Below are 18,956 nucleotides of genomic sequence, written 5' to 3' on the forward strand. Positions count from 1 at the left end.
ACCCAGTCGAATGCACATGGGGTCGACCACTCCAAGATGGCCACCCAGCCCCCTGGTCCACACTTCCTGATCTCCACCTCCAGCCTGCCTGCCCTCGAACCCCTCTGATTGGCCCTGACTAATCTGAAATACCCAATCCGGAGCCGGGAGGCGTGAGCCGGCATCGTAACGAAGGCAGGAGGAACAAAGGCTATTTCCTGTCTTAGCCCGTTCCACTTTCATCGACCCACGCACGTAGCGGGGGCTCTTCTCCCCACTGCTGGAGCAGTGTGCCACGTTGTGAAGGTGAAGCAGGAGCTTCCCTTCAGCAAGGTAAGCCCTGACCCTATTTCCACCTGAGACCGCCGTCGGCATCTCCTGCTACGCTTTTACTCCACACAAGCGTGGCTTTGCACTCCGACGCTGTACATACACTCATCCACCTTATTGAGCTGGCGAAATTAGCAATTGAGCTAATTCTTTCTCGTGCACCCATTCGAATGCACATGGGGTCGACCACTCCAAGATGGCCATCCAGCCCCCTGGTCCACACTTCCTGATCTCCACCTCCAGACTGCCTGCCCACGAACCCCTCTGATTTGCCCTGACTAATCTGAAATACCCAATCCGGAGCATCTAGCCTGCCTGTTTTTGGCCATTTCAAATTGCTTCTGAAACTGTACGTAGCCTGATAGTTGCATCTAGCCTGTCTGTTTTTAGCCATTTCAAATTGCTACTGAAACTGTACCTAGCCTGATAGCTGCATCTAGCTCAGCTGTTTTTGGCCACTTCAAACTTCTACTGAAACTGTACCTAGCCTGATAGTTGCATCTAGCCTGCCTGTTTTTGGCCATTTCAAATTGCTACTGAAACTGTACCTAGCCTGATAGTTGCATCTAGCCTACCTGGTCTTAGCCACTTTCAAATCACTACTGAAACTACACCTAACTGGCCTCTACTCAGCCACTTAGCATGCACACCTTGGGTCCTGCCTACAGGTCACCCTGGCTACCATTGTATATCGCCTTCCGCATCACACTAGGAGTACAATCACTTAAACTGAGCACCAAAGCTAACATTCTGAGTCTTTGCGCCATGTCCTATTCCACCCATCTTACCTGCCCTATCATGCTCAACACACAACAAACCAATACTGGACTTAAAATGACCCATTATCCAGATAGCACCACTCTACAAAGGCCATGTAATACTGCAGACAGAAACCTAAGACTACGCGCTCGCCTGTCCAAACTGCATGAGCCACCAGCCAAGAAAGTTGAACTACTAAAACTCCAAAATAAAATACAGTTACCCTTGAAGGGTATTGCAGAACCCACCAGGAAACAGTCCAAGCCCAATAGACCCAGAATAAACGACACCAAACAGACAACCAAAGGTAGTCATAACACCACTCGCCCTAATTTAGCAGGCCACAAACCTTATCTCAAAGGTGCGCTTATAAACGCCACGTCGCTAGTCGCATATGCCACAGAGATATCAGACATCATTCTTACAGACAACCTAGACTTCCTGGCCATCTCAGAATCCTGGCTACATGATGCGGCAGGCCCAGCCCTATCACTAGCAGTCCCAGATAACTATACAGTTCTACGAGCGGACAGACTCACCTCCCGAGGTGGAGGTTTAGCAATCATAGCTAAAACTAGCCTGGACATGATGATCATCACTACTACCACTATGCAATCATGTGAATGCCTCACGGTCAAAATAGCCATCGCCAACTCCCAAACCCTAAACATCATCCTTATCTACAGACCACCAGGTCCTATCGGAACCTTCGCTGAAGACATCTCGACATCCCTGTCTAATAACCTAAAAAATACATCTCAAACAATAGTGCTAGGAGACTTTAATTTAGGTTATAATGACAATAAGGATACCCAATCTACAGCAATTGCTCTGACCTTGAAAGAGCTGGGATTCTCCCAAAAAGTTGAATTACCTACCCACAACAAAGGTCGTATCCTTGTTTGGATAGCAGAACATAATTGCGAAGTAAATATTACGGACTCTGTACCGCAGATCTGGACTGACCACCACCTGCTATTATTCACAGTGACAACCAACCGGGCTACTGCCCTGTCCTCACCTGCCCCACCTCTGCCCACGAGAAACAAAAAACAAATGACAGCAGAAAATCTGATGCCCGTTATAATACCTAAATTGAACTCACTACCAGACAGTATGGACCCTAATCTGTTAGTTGAACATTATAATGTGGCCATGACCTCAGCCCTTGATCACATAGCCACGCTCAAACTAGAAATAGCAAACCAAAAAAACACCTCAATTCATGGTTCACGCCCCATCTAAAAAATCTCAGGCTGGCCAAAAGAAAACTTGAAACTATTTGGAGACTCTCCCCATCAGTCAAAAATAAACTCAACCTCTCCAAAGCCTCCTCCCAATACAAGAAAGAAATATTATTAGCCAAACAAGAAACCTATACTAGAATATCTAATTCAAAATCCATTGTCAAAGAACTGTTCAGCATTCTGAAACAACTGGAAACACCTGGTGTACCCCAAGAAAAACTGCACCAAGGATAAAACATGGTGCTCTAGCATACAACTTGCTTTAACAAATAAAGTAGCAAATCTACAAACCAAAATTGCCATCAAGAAGGCATCGCTAACGCCTCACATCCCTCAGAGCTCAGCGCCATCTCCACAGCCTAATATGGAAGCCCGATTCTGCTTTTCTAAGGTCTCGACCATAGAGGTAGAAAAGGTCATTCTGGGACTTAAACCGTCTAACGGAAAAGGCGACCAATGCCCAGCACAACTCATCAAGGATGCTGCGAGAGAATTATCGCCATTTATAACCAAACTAATCAACTCCTCCTTTACCACAGGCTCAGTACCAAACAACCTAAAAGAGTCCTGGGTACTGCCACTACTAAAGAAACAAACCCTTGACCCTGCCATTCCGACTAATTTCAGGCCCATCACGACTGTGCCCTTTCTTCTAAAAATTCTAGATAAAGTGGCTTACATGCAAATACAAAACTTCCTAGAGTCTAACCACCTACTTGGAACCCGTCAATCAGGATTCCGCCCGCAACATGGGACCCAGACGGCGTTAATGGACCTTAAGGCCCAAAGAGACGAATGCAGAGATAATGGCCAAGCGGCCCTACTTCTCCTTCTGGACTTATCAGCGGCATTCGACTTAGTGGACCACACAGTCCTCTGGAGTCACCTTGACTCTGCAGCCCACTTCTCAAAAGAGGCCATAACTTGGATCAAGTCATTCCTGAGTAACCAGACTATGAGAGTTTTCGCTCCATCAGCCTCAGCAGATCCAATTCCCATAACATGCGGTGTACCACAAGGGTCTTGTGTGTCACCCACCCTCTACAATGTTTTCACGAAGCCCCTCTTTGACGAAATGGATCATCTGGGTATCGCCTACACCAACTACGCAGACGATACCCAGATCCTCCTCCCGCTCTCAAGAGATTACGCCAAGGCCCTGGCCCTAGTGAACAGAATATATAGCATCGTTCAGGCATTAATAGCCACACACGGCTTATGCCTGAACGATGATAAAACCAAGCTTATCATCCTAGGCACCACGACCTATATATCCAAACTTAGCCCTGATTATGACAACTTCATTATCGATGGGAACAACATAAAAGTAGCTAACAAAGTGAAAACCCTAGGATTCTACCTAGACGCCACCATGAACTTTACCAAACAAGTTAACTCTCTAGCTTCTGCCACAGCATACACATGCAAACTTATCAGAGCGAGCAAACAATTCCTCTCTACAGATAGTTGCATTACACTTGCCAGAGCCCTGATACTATCCAAATTAGACTATTGTAATGGACTATACATTGGAGCAAATAAACAGACCATCCACAAAATTCAAGTCCTCCAGAACAATGCCTTGAGAGCAGCACTCAAGATTAATAGAAATGAGCATATATCCTCTATAAGAAGAGAATACAAATGGCTCTCCCCCGCAGACAAAATTCATCTCAAGATCGCCTCCCTCACCCATAAATGTATCAATAACAAAGCTCCACCCTACCTCATGGACAGATTACACAAAAGAACTTCTTCCAGACCTACTAGAACAGCCAACGCAAACTGCCTCCAAGTTCCGCGCTTCAAACTTTCCACTATAGGAGGAAATAGCTTCCCGGTTAAGGCTGTGCAGTTATGGAACTCCCTCCCCCATGACATCAGAGAACCTCAGCCCTTCGCAAATTTTAGACATAACCTCACTAGGTGGCTGAGAGCCAACGACAGCTAACTACTCTAACTCGCTTGACCCTATATGTCACACTGTACATAACTGTATATAACTATATATTACGCGACCATGACTATGCAGGAGCATGTTCCTTGCTCCCCTGTTCCTGATCTCTCCTTGTACATATCTGCTTACTGTAACATTGTTGATGTCTACACTTTCTGCTTTTTTCATGTACTTACAATTAGCGGAGCATGTCTGTAACCAAGCTCAGCGTATCTCTGTACCCTCATCTTATCTTTATGTATTTGTAACTAAGTTGAGCATATCCTTGTCTGTTTGCGCCCTGATGCCCCAGTGTATGGCACGCCATATAAATAATAAACTAAACTAAACTAAACTTCCTGACTGTGTGCTCCGTGCACTTGCCTCGCACTCCCCTCTTCTCCCACCTGCTCCCACGAACCCCCGTCTGTTCTTCCTCATTGACTGCCCTGTTCATTGAGTGTCCTACTTTTCCGTGTTCTGCCATATCTTTGCCTCCTTTAGGTTATCACTCTGATTCCCGCTCTTGTACATTGCTTTGATGTTTTATTCATTGACTGCCCTTCTTGCTTATACAGCGAGTACATTGCTTTGTTGTTTTCCTCACTGGCTGCCCTGTTTTTTCTTATATTGTCTTGTGTTTTCTGGTTGTATTCCTCCCTCATCTAGGTCCTCATTCGCCAATTTCTCTGCTCCTGGTGTGGGTTTGTGTTCGCCTCACTGACTGCCTTGACATACATTGTACTGCTGTCTGTTTCGCTGCATACGTCCATCCTCCAGGTTCTCATTTGCCAACTAATTTGTCCTTTTTTTGTGGTTTTTGTCTTCTGAGCAAATCGTTCCTCTAGTGAACTATTCTACTATTGTCTGAGCTGTTGTCGTAATAGTCAATTGTCTACTATTGTCTCGTCCCTCTCTGTCTCGTCAGCTTGTACCCCTCCATGTGTCCTCTCCTAGTGATTCCCTCCCTCCCACTCCCCTCTTCATCTCTCCTCTCCCCCACCTACGCTATGCTCTCTGTTTCTCCTATCTTGTCTAACTGCTTCTCTATCAACTATACTGTTCTCCTTACTAAGTCTGGTAGGAAGAAGTTTAAAAAGGACATCCGGGTCTCCAAACAGGCCTCCCTATCGCTGACACCTATACCAGTGCTTCCTCCAGACAAACCCTCACTGACATCCTCTTTGTCGTTCCCTCGCTAGACCTATGGACTCTTCATATGGTCGCTGTGCTTTCTCCTTTCTCTTCTTCTCCCATTAGGATTCTCAAATCTAGCTGTGTTTTCTCTCCTGTCCTATAATGTGCATTCTGTAAACTCCTTAATCCTGATTGTCGTCATCTTGTCCTATTGTGCAACCTGCATGCCTCTCACTGTCACGTCCATCTACTCTAGAGTCCGGCTCATGTACCTTTACCTCTCTCCTCTCTCACCTACTCCATGGTGCTCTCTGTCTGCCCTATCTTCTCTAACTGCTTCTCTATCGACTATCCTGCTCTCCTCACGAAATCTGGTTGGAAGACGTTTAAAAAGGACATCCTGGTCTCCAACCCAGGCCTCCCTAGCGCTGACACCTACACCAGTGCCTCCTCTAAGGAAACTCTCACCGACATCCTCTTTGTCGTTCCTTCGCCAGACCCATGGACACTTCATATGGTCTCTGTTCTCTCTCCTTTCACCTCCTCTCCCATTTATTTTTTATTTTATTTCATTTATTTGTTTATCTAGCGCTAAAGCCCGCGGGCATCAGAGCGCTTACAAGGAGACAAGACAACAGGAAATCAAGACGGGACAAGATACGGAGTGACCAGTGTTACTTCATAGGTGCCATTAAAGGTGGCACCCATTGGGACGCCCTCCTGGCCTCCTTCCATTCCTCCAAGGTCATCATTAATGTTTACTCGGTCTAAGGCCCTCAGCTAACCTTCACCTCTTTGATAGATGTTTCCAGCGCCTCATCTATTTCCTTTCTTCTCCTGCAGTCCCCTCACCTTTCCGTGGCGTCCTCGCCTCCCCCTCTGTCTCCTCCTTCCCTAGCCTGCCTTCTCCTTCCCTCTCTGCTCCTTCTCGGGCTCCTTCTACACCTCCGAAGGGCATACCTCTGACCTGTACACCTCCCCGGAAGTCCTTCAAAGATGTCAATCTTCTCCATATTGCCACTCTAAACTCTCGCTCTGCTGTCAAACACTCCTCTGATAGCTGCTGGCTTCTGGAGGAACTTGACCTCAATGTCCTTGGTCTGACCGAAACATGGTTCACGGCCAGCTCTGCAACTTGCTTTGACACGCTCCTACCAGATGGCTACAAGATCCTCTCTGCGCCCAGGTCCAACCGTTCTGGAGGAGGTGTAGCCCTGATCTTCCCAGAGTGGATTCCCACTCTGTCACTCCTACGCAGTCCTACTCATCTTTCGAATGCCTCATCTGCAGGCTCTCTCCCCCAGCCACTCCCTTACTGTGGCTACTATCTATTGGCCACCTGGTCAAATCTCCTCCTTCCTCTCTGAGTGGGCGGACCTCTCCTCACTCCTGGCCTCAACCACTCAATTCCTCCTTCTCTGAGATTTCGACATCCACCTGGATGCCTCCGGTCCTCCCTCAGTACTCTTTTGCGACCTCTGCGACTCTCTCTCACTCACCATTCTCCCCTCTGGCCCAGCCCACTCTGCAGGGCACATTCTGGATGTTCTGGTTTCATCAAACCTTCCCCTCTCTGTCCCTCTCTTCACTCCTCTCTCCTGGAGTGATCACTTTCTCCTCTCCTCCCACCTCACCCTCCCTACCCCTCAGGCCAAGCCACCTCCATCACTGCCCCCCACCTTCTCGGTCATCCGACCCATGAAGCGCGTGTCAGGTGAGGCTTTCGCCGCCACTTTCTCTCCCTCCTTTGGCTGACTCTCACCCTGACAGAGCCCTCTGCACGCTCCACTCTGCTATATCTGATACTCTTGATTTCCTTGTCCCTGTCATGAGAATCCGCCTGAAGCCCAAGGCCAAGTGAAACTACTGGTACGACTCAGACCACGGCATCCTAAAACGCAAGTGCAGGGGGGCCGAGAGGAAATGGCTTGCTTCATGTACACCCTCTGACAAACTGGCCTGCTGCCTGCTCCAAAGGCAATGCCGGCTCTCTGTCCTAACCAAGAAGAGAGCCCATATACAAGCCCGCGTCTCTGCGGCATCCAACAACTCGGCTGAACTCTTTAAAATCTGCAAGGAACTGGCCAATCCTGCCGCAGTCTCTACCTCCCCTGTCCCTACCCAGGCCCTCTGCATGGCACTGGCTTCTCACTTCATTTCTAAAACTCAGGACATACTGTCCTCACTCTCCTCCTATCGCCCCCCTCCCTCCCTTTCCTGCTCTTCCTCTGGCCCTTCTGCAGCCACCCCCCTCCCTCCTTCTCTGCCTTTCCCCTTTTCTCTGCAGATGAGGCTTCTAGACAAGTCCAATCTATGAAAGTCTGGTCGAAACAGGTTCACCCCTGTTCCTCCAAAACTATCAAGGACCACATCGACTCCCTGGCTTCTGCCCTGGCTGATTTCTGCAATCACTCCTTCGCCACTGGAGTCTTCCCATCCCCCCTGAAGCACCCTCTTCTTAAGAAACCCTCTGCCGACCCCTCCTGTCCGGGTATCGCCCAATCTCCATCACTCACTTCCTGAGTAAGCTCATGGAGAAACTTGCCATCTTCCAGCTTAATCTCCACACTGAATCTGTTGGCTGTCTTCATGACCATCAGTCTGGCTTCAGAGCTGCCAGGAGCACGGAAACTGCTCTTCTGAACATCCGTGAAGACCTTCTCTCCAACCTTGATTCCAACACCCCTTGCGTTCTCATCTTGCTTGATCTCTCTTCTGCCTTTGACACTGTCAAACATGCCATCCTGCACAACCGTCTCTGTGATAACCTGGGTATCACTTTTCAGGCTCTGGCGTGGCTGACTTCTTTCCTCTCCAACCGACCCTCCCAGGTCCAACTTGGGTCCTTCCTCTCCGATATCTTTTTCTCTACCTGTAGTGTACCCCCGAAATCTAACCTCTCTCCCTGGCTGTTCAACCAATACCTGGCACTCCTTGCCCACATCATCACCTCTCTCTGTCCCAACTTTCAGTGCTATGCGGATAATACCCAGCTCATTTTCAGGCTATCCTCGGTTTCCTCCTCACCTTCCCTCATCTCTGACTGTCTGTCTGCCATCCAGGAGTGTTCCGCCAATGACCTCTGCCTTAATGCCAGTAAGACTGAGATTCTACTCATTGGCACACCTACTCCCTCCTTCCCTGCAGCTCTCTGGCTGACCTCTCTTAGCCCTCTTACTGCTCCCACCTGCAATGCCAAAAACCTTGGGGTCATCTTCGACTCCACACTCTCCTTCTCTTCTCACATCTCTGATGTCTCTAAGAAGTCACACTACCAGCTGCACCTCCTCAGTGGTATTCTTCCTTTTCTCTCCTTCCCCCAGAAGCTCACCCTTGGGGTCATCTTCGACTCCACACTCTCCTTCTCTTCTCACATCTCTGATGTCTCTAAGAAGTCACACTACCAGCTGCACCTCCTCAGTGGTATTCTTCCTTTTCTCTCCTTCCCCCAGAAGCTCACCCTTGGGGTCATCTTCGACTCCACACTCTCCTTCTCTTCTCACATCTCTGATGTCTCTAAGAAGTCACACTACCAGCTGCCCCTGCTCAGTGGTATTGTTCCTTTTCTCTCCTTCCCCCAGAAGCTCACTGTCTCCAGAGCCCTGGTTCTCTCTAGGCTAGACTATTTTAACAGCCTCTATCTAAATCTGCCTGCCTCTACTCTGCGCCCTCTGCAACTTATCCAGAACAGGACTGCGAGACTTGTCCTTGGCCTCAAGCCCATGGATTGTATTTCTCCAGGACTGAAATCGCTGCACTGGCTCCCAGTGGCTGCGAGAATTAAGTTCAAAACCCTCTGCATTGTCCACAAGTCCTTCTGGGGCCTGGGGCTGCAATACCTTCAACTCTCTCTTCCTAAATATCTTCCCTCTCGAGCTCTTCGCTCATCTGCCTCTAACTCCCTCAGGGTCAGTCGCTTCTCCAAGCAACGAGTTGGTGGTAGATCTCTCTCTTCGGCAGGGGCCTCCCTCCGGAACAGCCTTCCTGCCTCCCTGAAACTTGAGGAGAGCCATCTCCGGTTCCGGAAGCACCTCAAAACCTTCCTCTTTGCTTGTGCTCTCTCTCCCCCGCTGCCCTGCTGAATTCTTGACAGAAACTGCACTGGTTACCTGACCACCCTTCTGAGCCTGGGCCCAGGCCCCGCCAGTTGCCCACCTGCACTCCCTCCCTGGCAACCCCTGAACCTGGGGTCTGTTTTCTGTATCTCTGCAGTCCCCCTACCCGAACCTATGTCTGCACTTACGTTGCACTTGCCACCTGCTGGCCGTTTTATTTATTTATTCTACGATCCCATGTACTGCACTTTCCCCTCTCCCTTCCCCCTCACACTTTTCCCTTTCCCCCTTCCCATGCACTTGCGCGATCTGAATGACACCTGGCCTAGTAAGATCGCTGTCTGTTTTCCCTTGTTCCCCTTCCCTGGCCTCGTCGCGCCTTGAAACACTTGTGTATAGGCCATATCATATCATATCATTAATGGTGTGACACGGTGGGAGGCACTCCTGGCCTCCTTCCACTTCTCTAAGGTCATCATTAATGTTCACCTGAATGGTACCATCTTGATCCAAGACTTCCAGGCCAACCTTCTCCTCTTTGATAGATGCGTCCTGCTCCTCAATTTCCTTTCCTCTTCTGCTCCTTCTCTCCCTTCCATGGCTTTGTTGTCTCCCCCGTCTGTCCCCTCCTTGGCTACCTTGCCCTCTCCTCCTTCCTCTTCTGCCCACCCTCTATGTCCTTCTACACATCCGCAGGGCATACCTCTGATTTGTACCCCTCCCCAGAAGTCTTTCAAAGATGGCAACCTTCTCCATATTGCCACTCTCAACTATCGCTCAGCTGTCAAACACTCCTGACATCTGTCGCCTCTTGGAAGAACTTGACCTCGATGTCCTCGGTCTCACTGAGACATGGTTCACGGCCAACTCTGTCACAAGCTTTGACACTCTACTCCCTGATGACTACAAGATCCTCTCCCCGCCCAGATCCGACCATTCCGGAGAAGGTGTAGCCCTGATCTTCCCAGAGTTGATTCGTGCCTCTGTCAGGCCTACTCCTCTTTCGAATGCCTTGTCTGCAGGCTTTCTCTCTCTCCTTGCTACTCCCTTAACGTAGCTACCATCTATCGGCCACCTCGGCCACTCAACTCCTCCTTCTTGGAGACTTTAACATCTACCTGGAAGCTTCCTGTCCTTCCTCTGGACTCTTTTGTAACCACTGCGAATCTCTCTCTCTTTCTATTCTCCCCTCAGACCAAACCCACTCTGCAGGGCATACTCTGGATGTTCTGATGTCTTTAGTTTAGTTTAGTTTAGTTAATTTATAATGCTCAGCAATGAGCCCACAGGCATGATGGCGCAGACAAGACATAAACAACAGAAAAACACATCTGAATCGACAGTCCGGGGAAAGGCCAGGGTAGGTTTGGTAGGATTTAATGAAACAGCCATGTTTTGAGCTTTTTCTTAAAGGACTCAAGTTTGGTTTGCAGCCTTAGGTCAAGTGGCAGGCAATTCCAAGCTGCCGGGCTGCAATAACAAAAGCTCTTTTTTAGCCTTTTTAGAATTACTTCTCGGGATCATGAGACTGTTGGTGTCATTGAATCTGAGAGACCGGGGAGTGTGCTTAGGGATAAGAAGTTCATTCAAGTAGCAGGGCATAATGCCCAGGAGACTCTTGAAAGTAATAAATAGGAGACGATATTGAATTCTCGACTCTACATGCAGCCAGAGCAATGATCTTCTAGCTGCTGCAACATGGTCCCGTCTAGCAAGGCCTGTGACTACCCGCACTGCTCCATTTTGGATGACCTGGAATCGCTTTAATTCAGTTTTGCTGATGCCTGTCAGCAAGCTGCAACAATAATCCATTTTGGATCCCACTATGGCTCTTGGCAGTGATTCTGCATTGGTCTGTGAGATCATGAGTAGAAGATGTGCAAATAGTTTTAGGTAATACGCGCTCCTGAAACCACACTCCCCACATGGGCTTTCATGGAGAGGTGCTGGTCTAGGGTCCCCCCTAGGGACGTGACCTTCTTCAGTGTGTCGATCTTAACTTCCCCGAGCTGGAAGTGCTGTGACCAGTGTCTAGTTTGGAAATCCGATTAGGGGATTCCACGATCATGAGTTCAGTTTTTGATCTATTTAGTGCGTGACCATTCTGCACCATCCAATTTTCAATGCATGTATATGCTTCATTGATGCGCTCTTCGTCTCCTACATAATCACCAGGCAGTGGGATGATACATTGCGTATCATCGGCAAAATTGGTAAACCAAATATCTTCCTGCTCAAGCATGGTAAAGAAAGGAACAGTGAAAATATTATAGAAACAGGGCGACCTTACCCTCTATATCCTTCTCACCACTTCTCTCTCCTGGAGTGATCACTTTCTCTTTTTCTCCCATCTCACCCTCTCTACACCTCAGGCCAAGCCAACTCCAGCACTGTTACCAACCTTCTCTTGTTGGCTTTCATTTATGTCCTGCACTCCTCCCGCATCCCTCTTCGTAAACTACTTTTCTCATTCGATTTCCGAAACAGACTGCGTGTCGTTTCCACGAAAGCCGGACTCTTCGGTCAAGCTTTGTTTCGTTTTCACAATTCGCGAGTGACCGTCCCCTCGCTTCCAATATGTGTTAATGCCTTTTACTACCCACAACACCTTAACACCTTAACATATTATTAGCACATATTGTATATACACACTCCTAGCATTCCCAGCCACACCAGCATCAGCAGACGAACAGACAAGCAGGCACTTTTGGGCACTTCTTGGTGTGCGCGCCCGTGTCTTCTTAAAGGGAACAGAGGCTGGTGGGCGGGATTAGCCTAGAGTGAACAAGAAAATGATGTTATGTAAACTTATTGTACATAAAAAGGCATACAATTGTCCCGTACTTGCAGTCCTGCGTGAGGTTTACCCGGTCACCTCGTTTACAAGTCCAAGTATGTGAAACAAAGTTTGAATGCTGGTAAACGGGAAACAGCACGTTCTTCCTGGTGCAGCGATTGAGCAGCCTCCCAGGCACAAACAGGCACTTTTGGGCGCTTCTTGGTTACTTTTTTATTTTTAGTAATAGAACGATGATGTGGGTAATCCATCTCAGAAAGGGTGGTCCTCTAACCAGACCTCCTTTCTTTAAGCTCCATTCTAAAAGCATAGTGCACACGTGTGCCCTGCGATATCAGTATCCTGATTGGCAGCTCCATCTCTCCAGTGGAACAGAGCGGGTTCAGAGGTCAGATGTGCCTTGTTTGACAGCAGTTGTGACAACAAAGTCACTGCAGTGCAGAGGCTGCAATTAAATCTGCACCTGCACTCCAAAAGCATCCTAATTACGATAGACTACCCACCTGGTGGGTGGAGAAGGTGAAATCATAAGCCATACCTAGTTTTAAGTGGTGATTGGTAGTCCACATCATTATTAATTCCATCATTGATTTGTAGCATACCAGTGTTAACCATGTGAGCTCAGACCATGTGAGGCTATGTGGATTTCAAGCACCTGCCTGTCAGTCTTCCAGTGAATGGAACAAAGGCAAGACACATGCCCCTGTTGACTATATGGGAGAAAGTGTAACTCCTTGCCAGGACTGGGATCACTCACACTGGAGATGGGCCAGAGAGCCTTGTATCAAAAGGGCTGTAACAAAGTCTTGCCTCACACTAGGAGGCTGCACAACAGGGAACCTTTGAAGCTGCAGGCTGAGAAAAGGGGCTGAGGTAGGACAGTCGGGGAAGCACAAGTGGGTTGGAGGAAGGGTTTCATTTCTTACTTTCCTATGGGCTTTTCTCTCCTTTCTGTCCCTTGAACTTTTTGCAGAACAAGGCACTCTGGGCATGAAAACAGGAGACAGGGTCTTTGTCACAAGGATAGGTATTAGACCCCTTAAAGCAGACTTGCTTTCCTCTATTCCCAAGTAGCGTTTTACCTATAAAAGAGTGGCCTCCCACTCCCTCTTTGATTCACTTTTGGAACTTTAAGGACATAAAAAATCATCAATTTGGACCTCCTTTGGGACGTGTGATCTTTCCAAATCCCTCAGCCATTGAGGTGAAGAAGTAGTGTTCCAAGGTAAAGGAAAGCTCTGATCCCTACCCACTCTCAGGGCACATTAGGGGTGACACTTTCTGAGGTCAAAGACCTTCCACTCTACTTGCAAACAGTCCCTAGGCTGGAAGAACAGGGACTGAAAGGACTCCCATTGTCATAGAGCTCCCTGCATTAGGTCTCACAGCATCCTCGGGATGGTCTCGGGAGGATAGCTCAGGGGCAACGTGCTCGCCATGGAAGCAAGACGACATGGAGCACCACAGGTTCGATCCCAGGGTCAGCGCTTAGAAACCGCTGGGCATTAAGCACGTTATAAATAACCTATCATATCATATCATATCATCCTTAAGGCCAGAACAGCCAGGATCCATGTTTTCAATGTTCAAACTGATTTTAGCCACAATTGAACCATGTTGGACACTTTCGAATTAATGGGACACATCAGTTCTCGGGATCATCTTTATCCCGAGAATTAATTCTAAAAAGGCTAAAAAAGGAGCTTTTTTAACTTCAAACTTCTGCTGTTTGCATCCTCGAACCAGCTCGAAGCTGCATCGCCCCAGCTAAGTCCTTCACCTGCACGGATTGAACAACAGTGCCACTGCGGAGATCTTTCAACTGCTGCTGTTGAACAAGCATTGAACAACCAGCTCGACACAAAACACTGCATAATCACGACTCAAACCAGCAATATGTATGAACTATGATAGCATAAAACTACTCCTGGTAACCTATCGATATGCACCGCTTAACACCACTTTCTAACCACGCTGAGCACAAGCTTGAATCTGATTCCATGCTGATTTACTGCTTAAGATCAACGGGATTCTACACCTTCAAAGCTGATTCGACCCGCAATCACAAAAACTCTAAGCCTGGTTCGACACTGTCAAATTTCCTAACACTGGAATTAAGTACAGCCCTGTTCCACCTTTCGGGGCCATTGAGACTGATTACGTCCCTTTTGTATATTTTTTCAACAAGACATATCTTTTTCAACAATAATACTGCATTTCTTGGGCAAGTCCTCCCCGACAAATTATTCCAAGTGCTTACATTCCGGTTCTTCGTCTTCTGTCTCCTTTTACAGGGATGTGTTTGTAATAGTGTTTTAATAGTAAGTTGTACGATTGATTTGTTTATTAACGTATATACATTTTTATAGAACCCTGATTGGACCGTCTTTTATTTTGGAACTGCTGTGCTATTACTGTTTGGGTTTCTACTGTCTCACATGCACACCCCTTCTAAGAGTATAGCCTTCCATCGGCCCATGATACCACAAAAGGCGAAAGAGGTATATCGCTTGCCTGTGCCTGTTTTACCTTTATGATTGGGATTATTGTTGGTTTGTAGAAGTGTGAGGGCTGAATAGGCGATCAAGCCGCTGCTCATTCTAGTACTCCTGCAGGGCAGAAGTCATTTCATCACAGTTAGCATGTGCAACATTTTGCAACAATTGATCCAACAGTCTTGTTGCTGCAGTTGAGCTACTCAGGTTTTTAATTGATGTGAAACTTCGAGAAGTTGTTTCAGGGTGATCCACAATGTGAGCCAGAAAACAACATGGATGGTGTGCCCCTCTACTGATGCAGGAAAGAGCCACAGTGTGGGGCCCGCTGTGCATGCTGTAGTCATCTAATCAGTGTTCAGTATTGTAGCCTTAGCGTGGGAAGTTGTAGGCCAAATTCACAGCATCCAATACCCATTGGGCGAAGGTAGCAAGGGTAGGAACAAGGAACCTAAAGTCCTGTATCCTTTCACAAAAAGAAAAACATCACAATACTAGTTTCGTCACAAAGGTGACTGTCCCACCTTTCACCAAAACTAAAACACACGCTAAACTTGGATTCCCCCGTTTGTGAATTCATCCTCATGACAGTTTCATGAATGATTTCCTGACCGTTTGGGAATAAGGAGCTCCTCATAAAAACTTAGCAATGCAAATCGTTATTGTTATCGATGCTAACACAACAAACATGCTCTTCCATTCTCTTGCCAGAGGCTAGTTGGCCATCTTGTCGTGCTCTTCCATGCATACTAACTCCCACAAGTGATCAAATGACAGATCGCTATGCCTGAATTGACCTACCCATTTACGTGGTGGAGGGAAGCCGCCAGCCCAATACCCTTTGCCCAGGTGCTGATGGTTCTCTGAATACGAGATGAGGTGGAATCTGTGGCCTCCAGATTCTCTTGTATCTTCTCCCAGATCCGCGGCACCGCAAGGAATTGGGTGGGTCGCACCTCTCTCAGTGTATCCACCAGAGAGCCCTGTATTTATAGAAAAATTGAAAGCAGGCATGAGGACGGAGAAAGACATAACAAGCAGGTACAGCAACGAACAATCCCTGCTCCCTCGGTTCTGAGTCAACAATGTATTTAAGCTGTTGGTGATGCTTAGCCTGATATCCACATCACTAAAGGCCGTGCCAAATCCAGCACCACAGCGGACAGTTTCTGACTAGGAATGCATCCAGCCGCCCTGCCATAGTACATGTTGCAGCACTCATGATCCAGAATGTAAGCTGGGTATTTGTCCATCTTGCTCCTTGCTCTCTCATTATTTGGTAAGCCTATGCAGGCCTTTCACTGGTCTATCTCTTAACTATCACTTATTTAGACAATGATCAGCCCGAGAGGTGTATGGCAAACAAAAATAATTTGACTCCCCGATAATCAATTACTCCTTGTCCAGTCCTTCACCTTACAATGAGCATGTACATATATTCATTTTAATTTTAATTGTTAAGTGTTTGGCTTGCTTCAAATCTTTCGCTATAAAGGAACATTTCCATGAATAACAATTTCCCATCAGAAACATATTATAATACAAAAAATGTCTTTCAATGGAAAGAATATAAGAATAGATTTACAGCTACATCACAAACTTCACAAACAATTACAAAGGTAATGCATTTAAAAGTCTAATTGTAGCTAAGACCAAAGTCGTGTGATTGCCGCTGCAGAAAATCATCCACCAATTTTGCGCATTTAGCATTTGCACTGAAAAAAAAAGTTTCCCAGATGTAAAGTCCTCAATACAGTCAGCTCCCTGCAAAATAGTAAACAATGCTGCAATGTTTCTAATTTGGTGGGAATCTTACAAAATCTGCAGCATCAATCCTTCATTTCAAGTCGATGAGGCAAGCGCAACGCCTCTAAAGTCGGGTATAAATTAAAACGCACCCTCAAAACCGACTTCTACATACCACATTGGGGAATTTTTATAATTAGCTAGGAAGTTGATTCAGTGGTTTGGTTTGATGTTTAAAATGATACAATTCAGTTATACATCGTACATGGCCTCTGCTCTGGTGCTTAAGGTTAGATTTTATCTTATTTGATTTTGTAAAATCAATTGATTTGAAGTTCACAATTTCCACTTGACCACTTGCTCAAAGAGAGAAGTAGGTTGAACGTCAGCATTCAAGTGTTCAAGTGAAGCGTTATACTGTTCCCAAGGTCACTTAAAGGATTTTACTGGAATTGTTCCCAAGTAAATATTTTTACGCATTTTAACTGCTTGGCTCTGACAAGGTTTTCTGCGGAGGAAAAACACAGGATCCATATCTGCCAATTTCAGTTTTCATTTTTGTTGTTTTTCCCTGAAAACAGACAGGTGTTGTGAGCAGTTTGGCAGGTCTGAAAACAAAAAATTGGGAAGGAATCTTTTTTTAGCAGACCCGTAAAAGTTCTCCCATCTGTCTGTTTCAGGGAAACCACGAAAACACAAATAATCAAATTGGAATTCAAATGATTACAATTCAGACTTGAGGTTATTGCTGGTTATTAAAACAGGCTGTACTTAATGTCGTATTGGCTAGTCCATATAGTCTGTGTATTGAGCTGTGGCCGAACATGTTCCTTGAAAATGCTTTATATGACCTGTTGATATATCTTATGGGACCCCACGGAATGGGGAATTAGCAGAATTTCCGCTGCTTGTAATATCCCGGCAATACCAGTATATCAGGCGACGGAAACGGTAATACCATTTGATGGTATCCTGCCAGAATTACTGGCGGGATACCACCAAACCTGGAAGGAGGCCCATTGTTCTAAACATGCCTTGTCTTTGGCCTCGAATAATGGTATCATGAATTATCTAGGCTTGCTTTCATACATTTATTAAAGATTAGTTTATTTGGTTAATTAAGCTTAATAGACCCGATCCGAGAGCCGTAGCTGGCTTTATGGTCTCTGGAGACAGGTTAAAAGCTGGAGCGTAGCAAGGGTGTTTATCAAGCTTTACAGTCCCATAGTACCATGTACTGCCTGAGGGATAGGTCTGCAATGCTATTATAATCTGCATTGCTCTTGCTAGACTATATTGTATAAAAGTATAGTTGTTAGTCCATAAATCTGCATGTGCAGTCAGAGGCAATTGGCTGCAAATGATCGGCGCTACTGGCATATTTGGAATGAAGCATTCTAACAAGTAGGAGGAGGTCTACTGAAGTAGCCCACAGGTTGTCCAATGAGAAGTGATATAATACAAGATGTTATGCTCCTGGCTTTAAACGTGTCTGACTATTTTACACAAGATGCAGGGTTTGATACCTTTCACTGGTCTAACTGAAAATACTGTGCAGAGCTGGAACAAAGCATTCTCTTTCGAAGTTGCACAGATGTGTTTGACAGATGATGCGAGTCAAAAGAGAAAGCCACCTTGCAGTTTGTTCGCAAAATGAAGAAGAAAATAGCATTTTAAACTTCAATGGCTTAAGGAACAGTATGCCTGGAATGTGGGTAGGGAAACTGCTACCTTATCTAAAAGACCATACAAACTCCTGGAAACAGAGGACACGTAGTGGTTTGGAAGCAGTACTCCTTTCTAACTGGTAGTTACATTTAATAAAAAACGCAAAAACAAACCATTTTCATATGTAACTGTTAAGTTAGGCCCAGCAATGTTAAAGTAGGACGTGGTGGTTTCCTAAAATTACTAATGTGGTTTTAAAAGGCATATTGAAATAAGAGTTTTAAAAACACATCATTAAGAAACATGATCAGTATTGTACTTTCCTCACACAGGGCCTCACAAGTTGGGCGGTGCAACTCACATTACTGCACCGGTAAACTATGGTTTCGCGGAGTGGATGATAGGCCTCCAGCCATAATTCTAGAGGTATTGCTGCCACCTTACCACCAAAACAACAGCCATATCGGCAGAATTACCACTAGCAATTCTGCCAAAATCCCCATGGAGTTCTATGGACTCCATAATTGAGGATGAACACTGCCATACCGCCACTTGTAATTCTGCAGTAATTCCGCTGGACCATGTGGCGGTAACGGTAACTCCATTTGGTGGTGTCTCGTCAGATTTACTGCAGAGATACCACCAAACCTGTAATGAGGCCCTGTCATTAAAAATGTGCTCTACAGCCTCTATGTATTGTCAGAATATTGCAGTGATTTCAATGTAACTGCCATGGTTTCCTGGCTGGTATAGAATGTGAAACTACAAAATATGTTCAGGTTTATTTTATATCTAACATCAGTAATG

General features: G+C 46.4%; 1 protein-coding gene across 1 annotated transcript in view; it reads right to left on the minus strand.

Annotated features, from left to right (window-relative positions):
- LOC138510659 (long-chain-fatty-acid--CoA ligase ACSBG2-like) overlaps positions 1–18,956 on the minus strand; it is a 508,494-nt gene that overhangs the window by 191,832 nt on the left and 297,706 nt on the right. The window contains exon 7 of the mRNA XM_069626444.1: positions 15,537–15,718. Coding sequence (XP_069482545.1) covers positions 15,537–15,718 — 182 coding nt within the window. The remainder of the gene's footprint in view (positions 1–15,536; positions 15,719–18,956) is intronic.

The sequence above is a fragment of the Ambystoma mexicanum genome, chromosome 6p, assembly GCF_040938575.1.
Source record: "Ambystoma mexicanum isolate Mex_15411 chromosome 6p, UKY_AmexF1_1, whole genome shotgun sequence".
NCBI classification, from domain to species: domain Eukaryota; kingdom Metazoa; phylum Chordata; class Amphibia; order Caudata; family Ambystomatidae; genus Ambystoma; species Ambystoma mexicanum.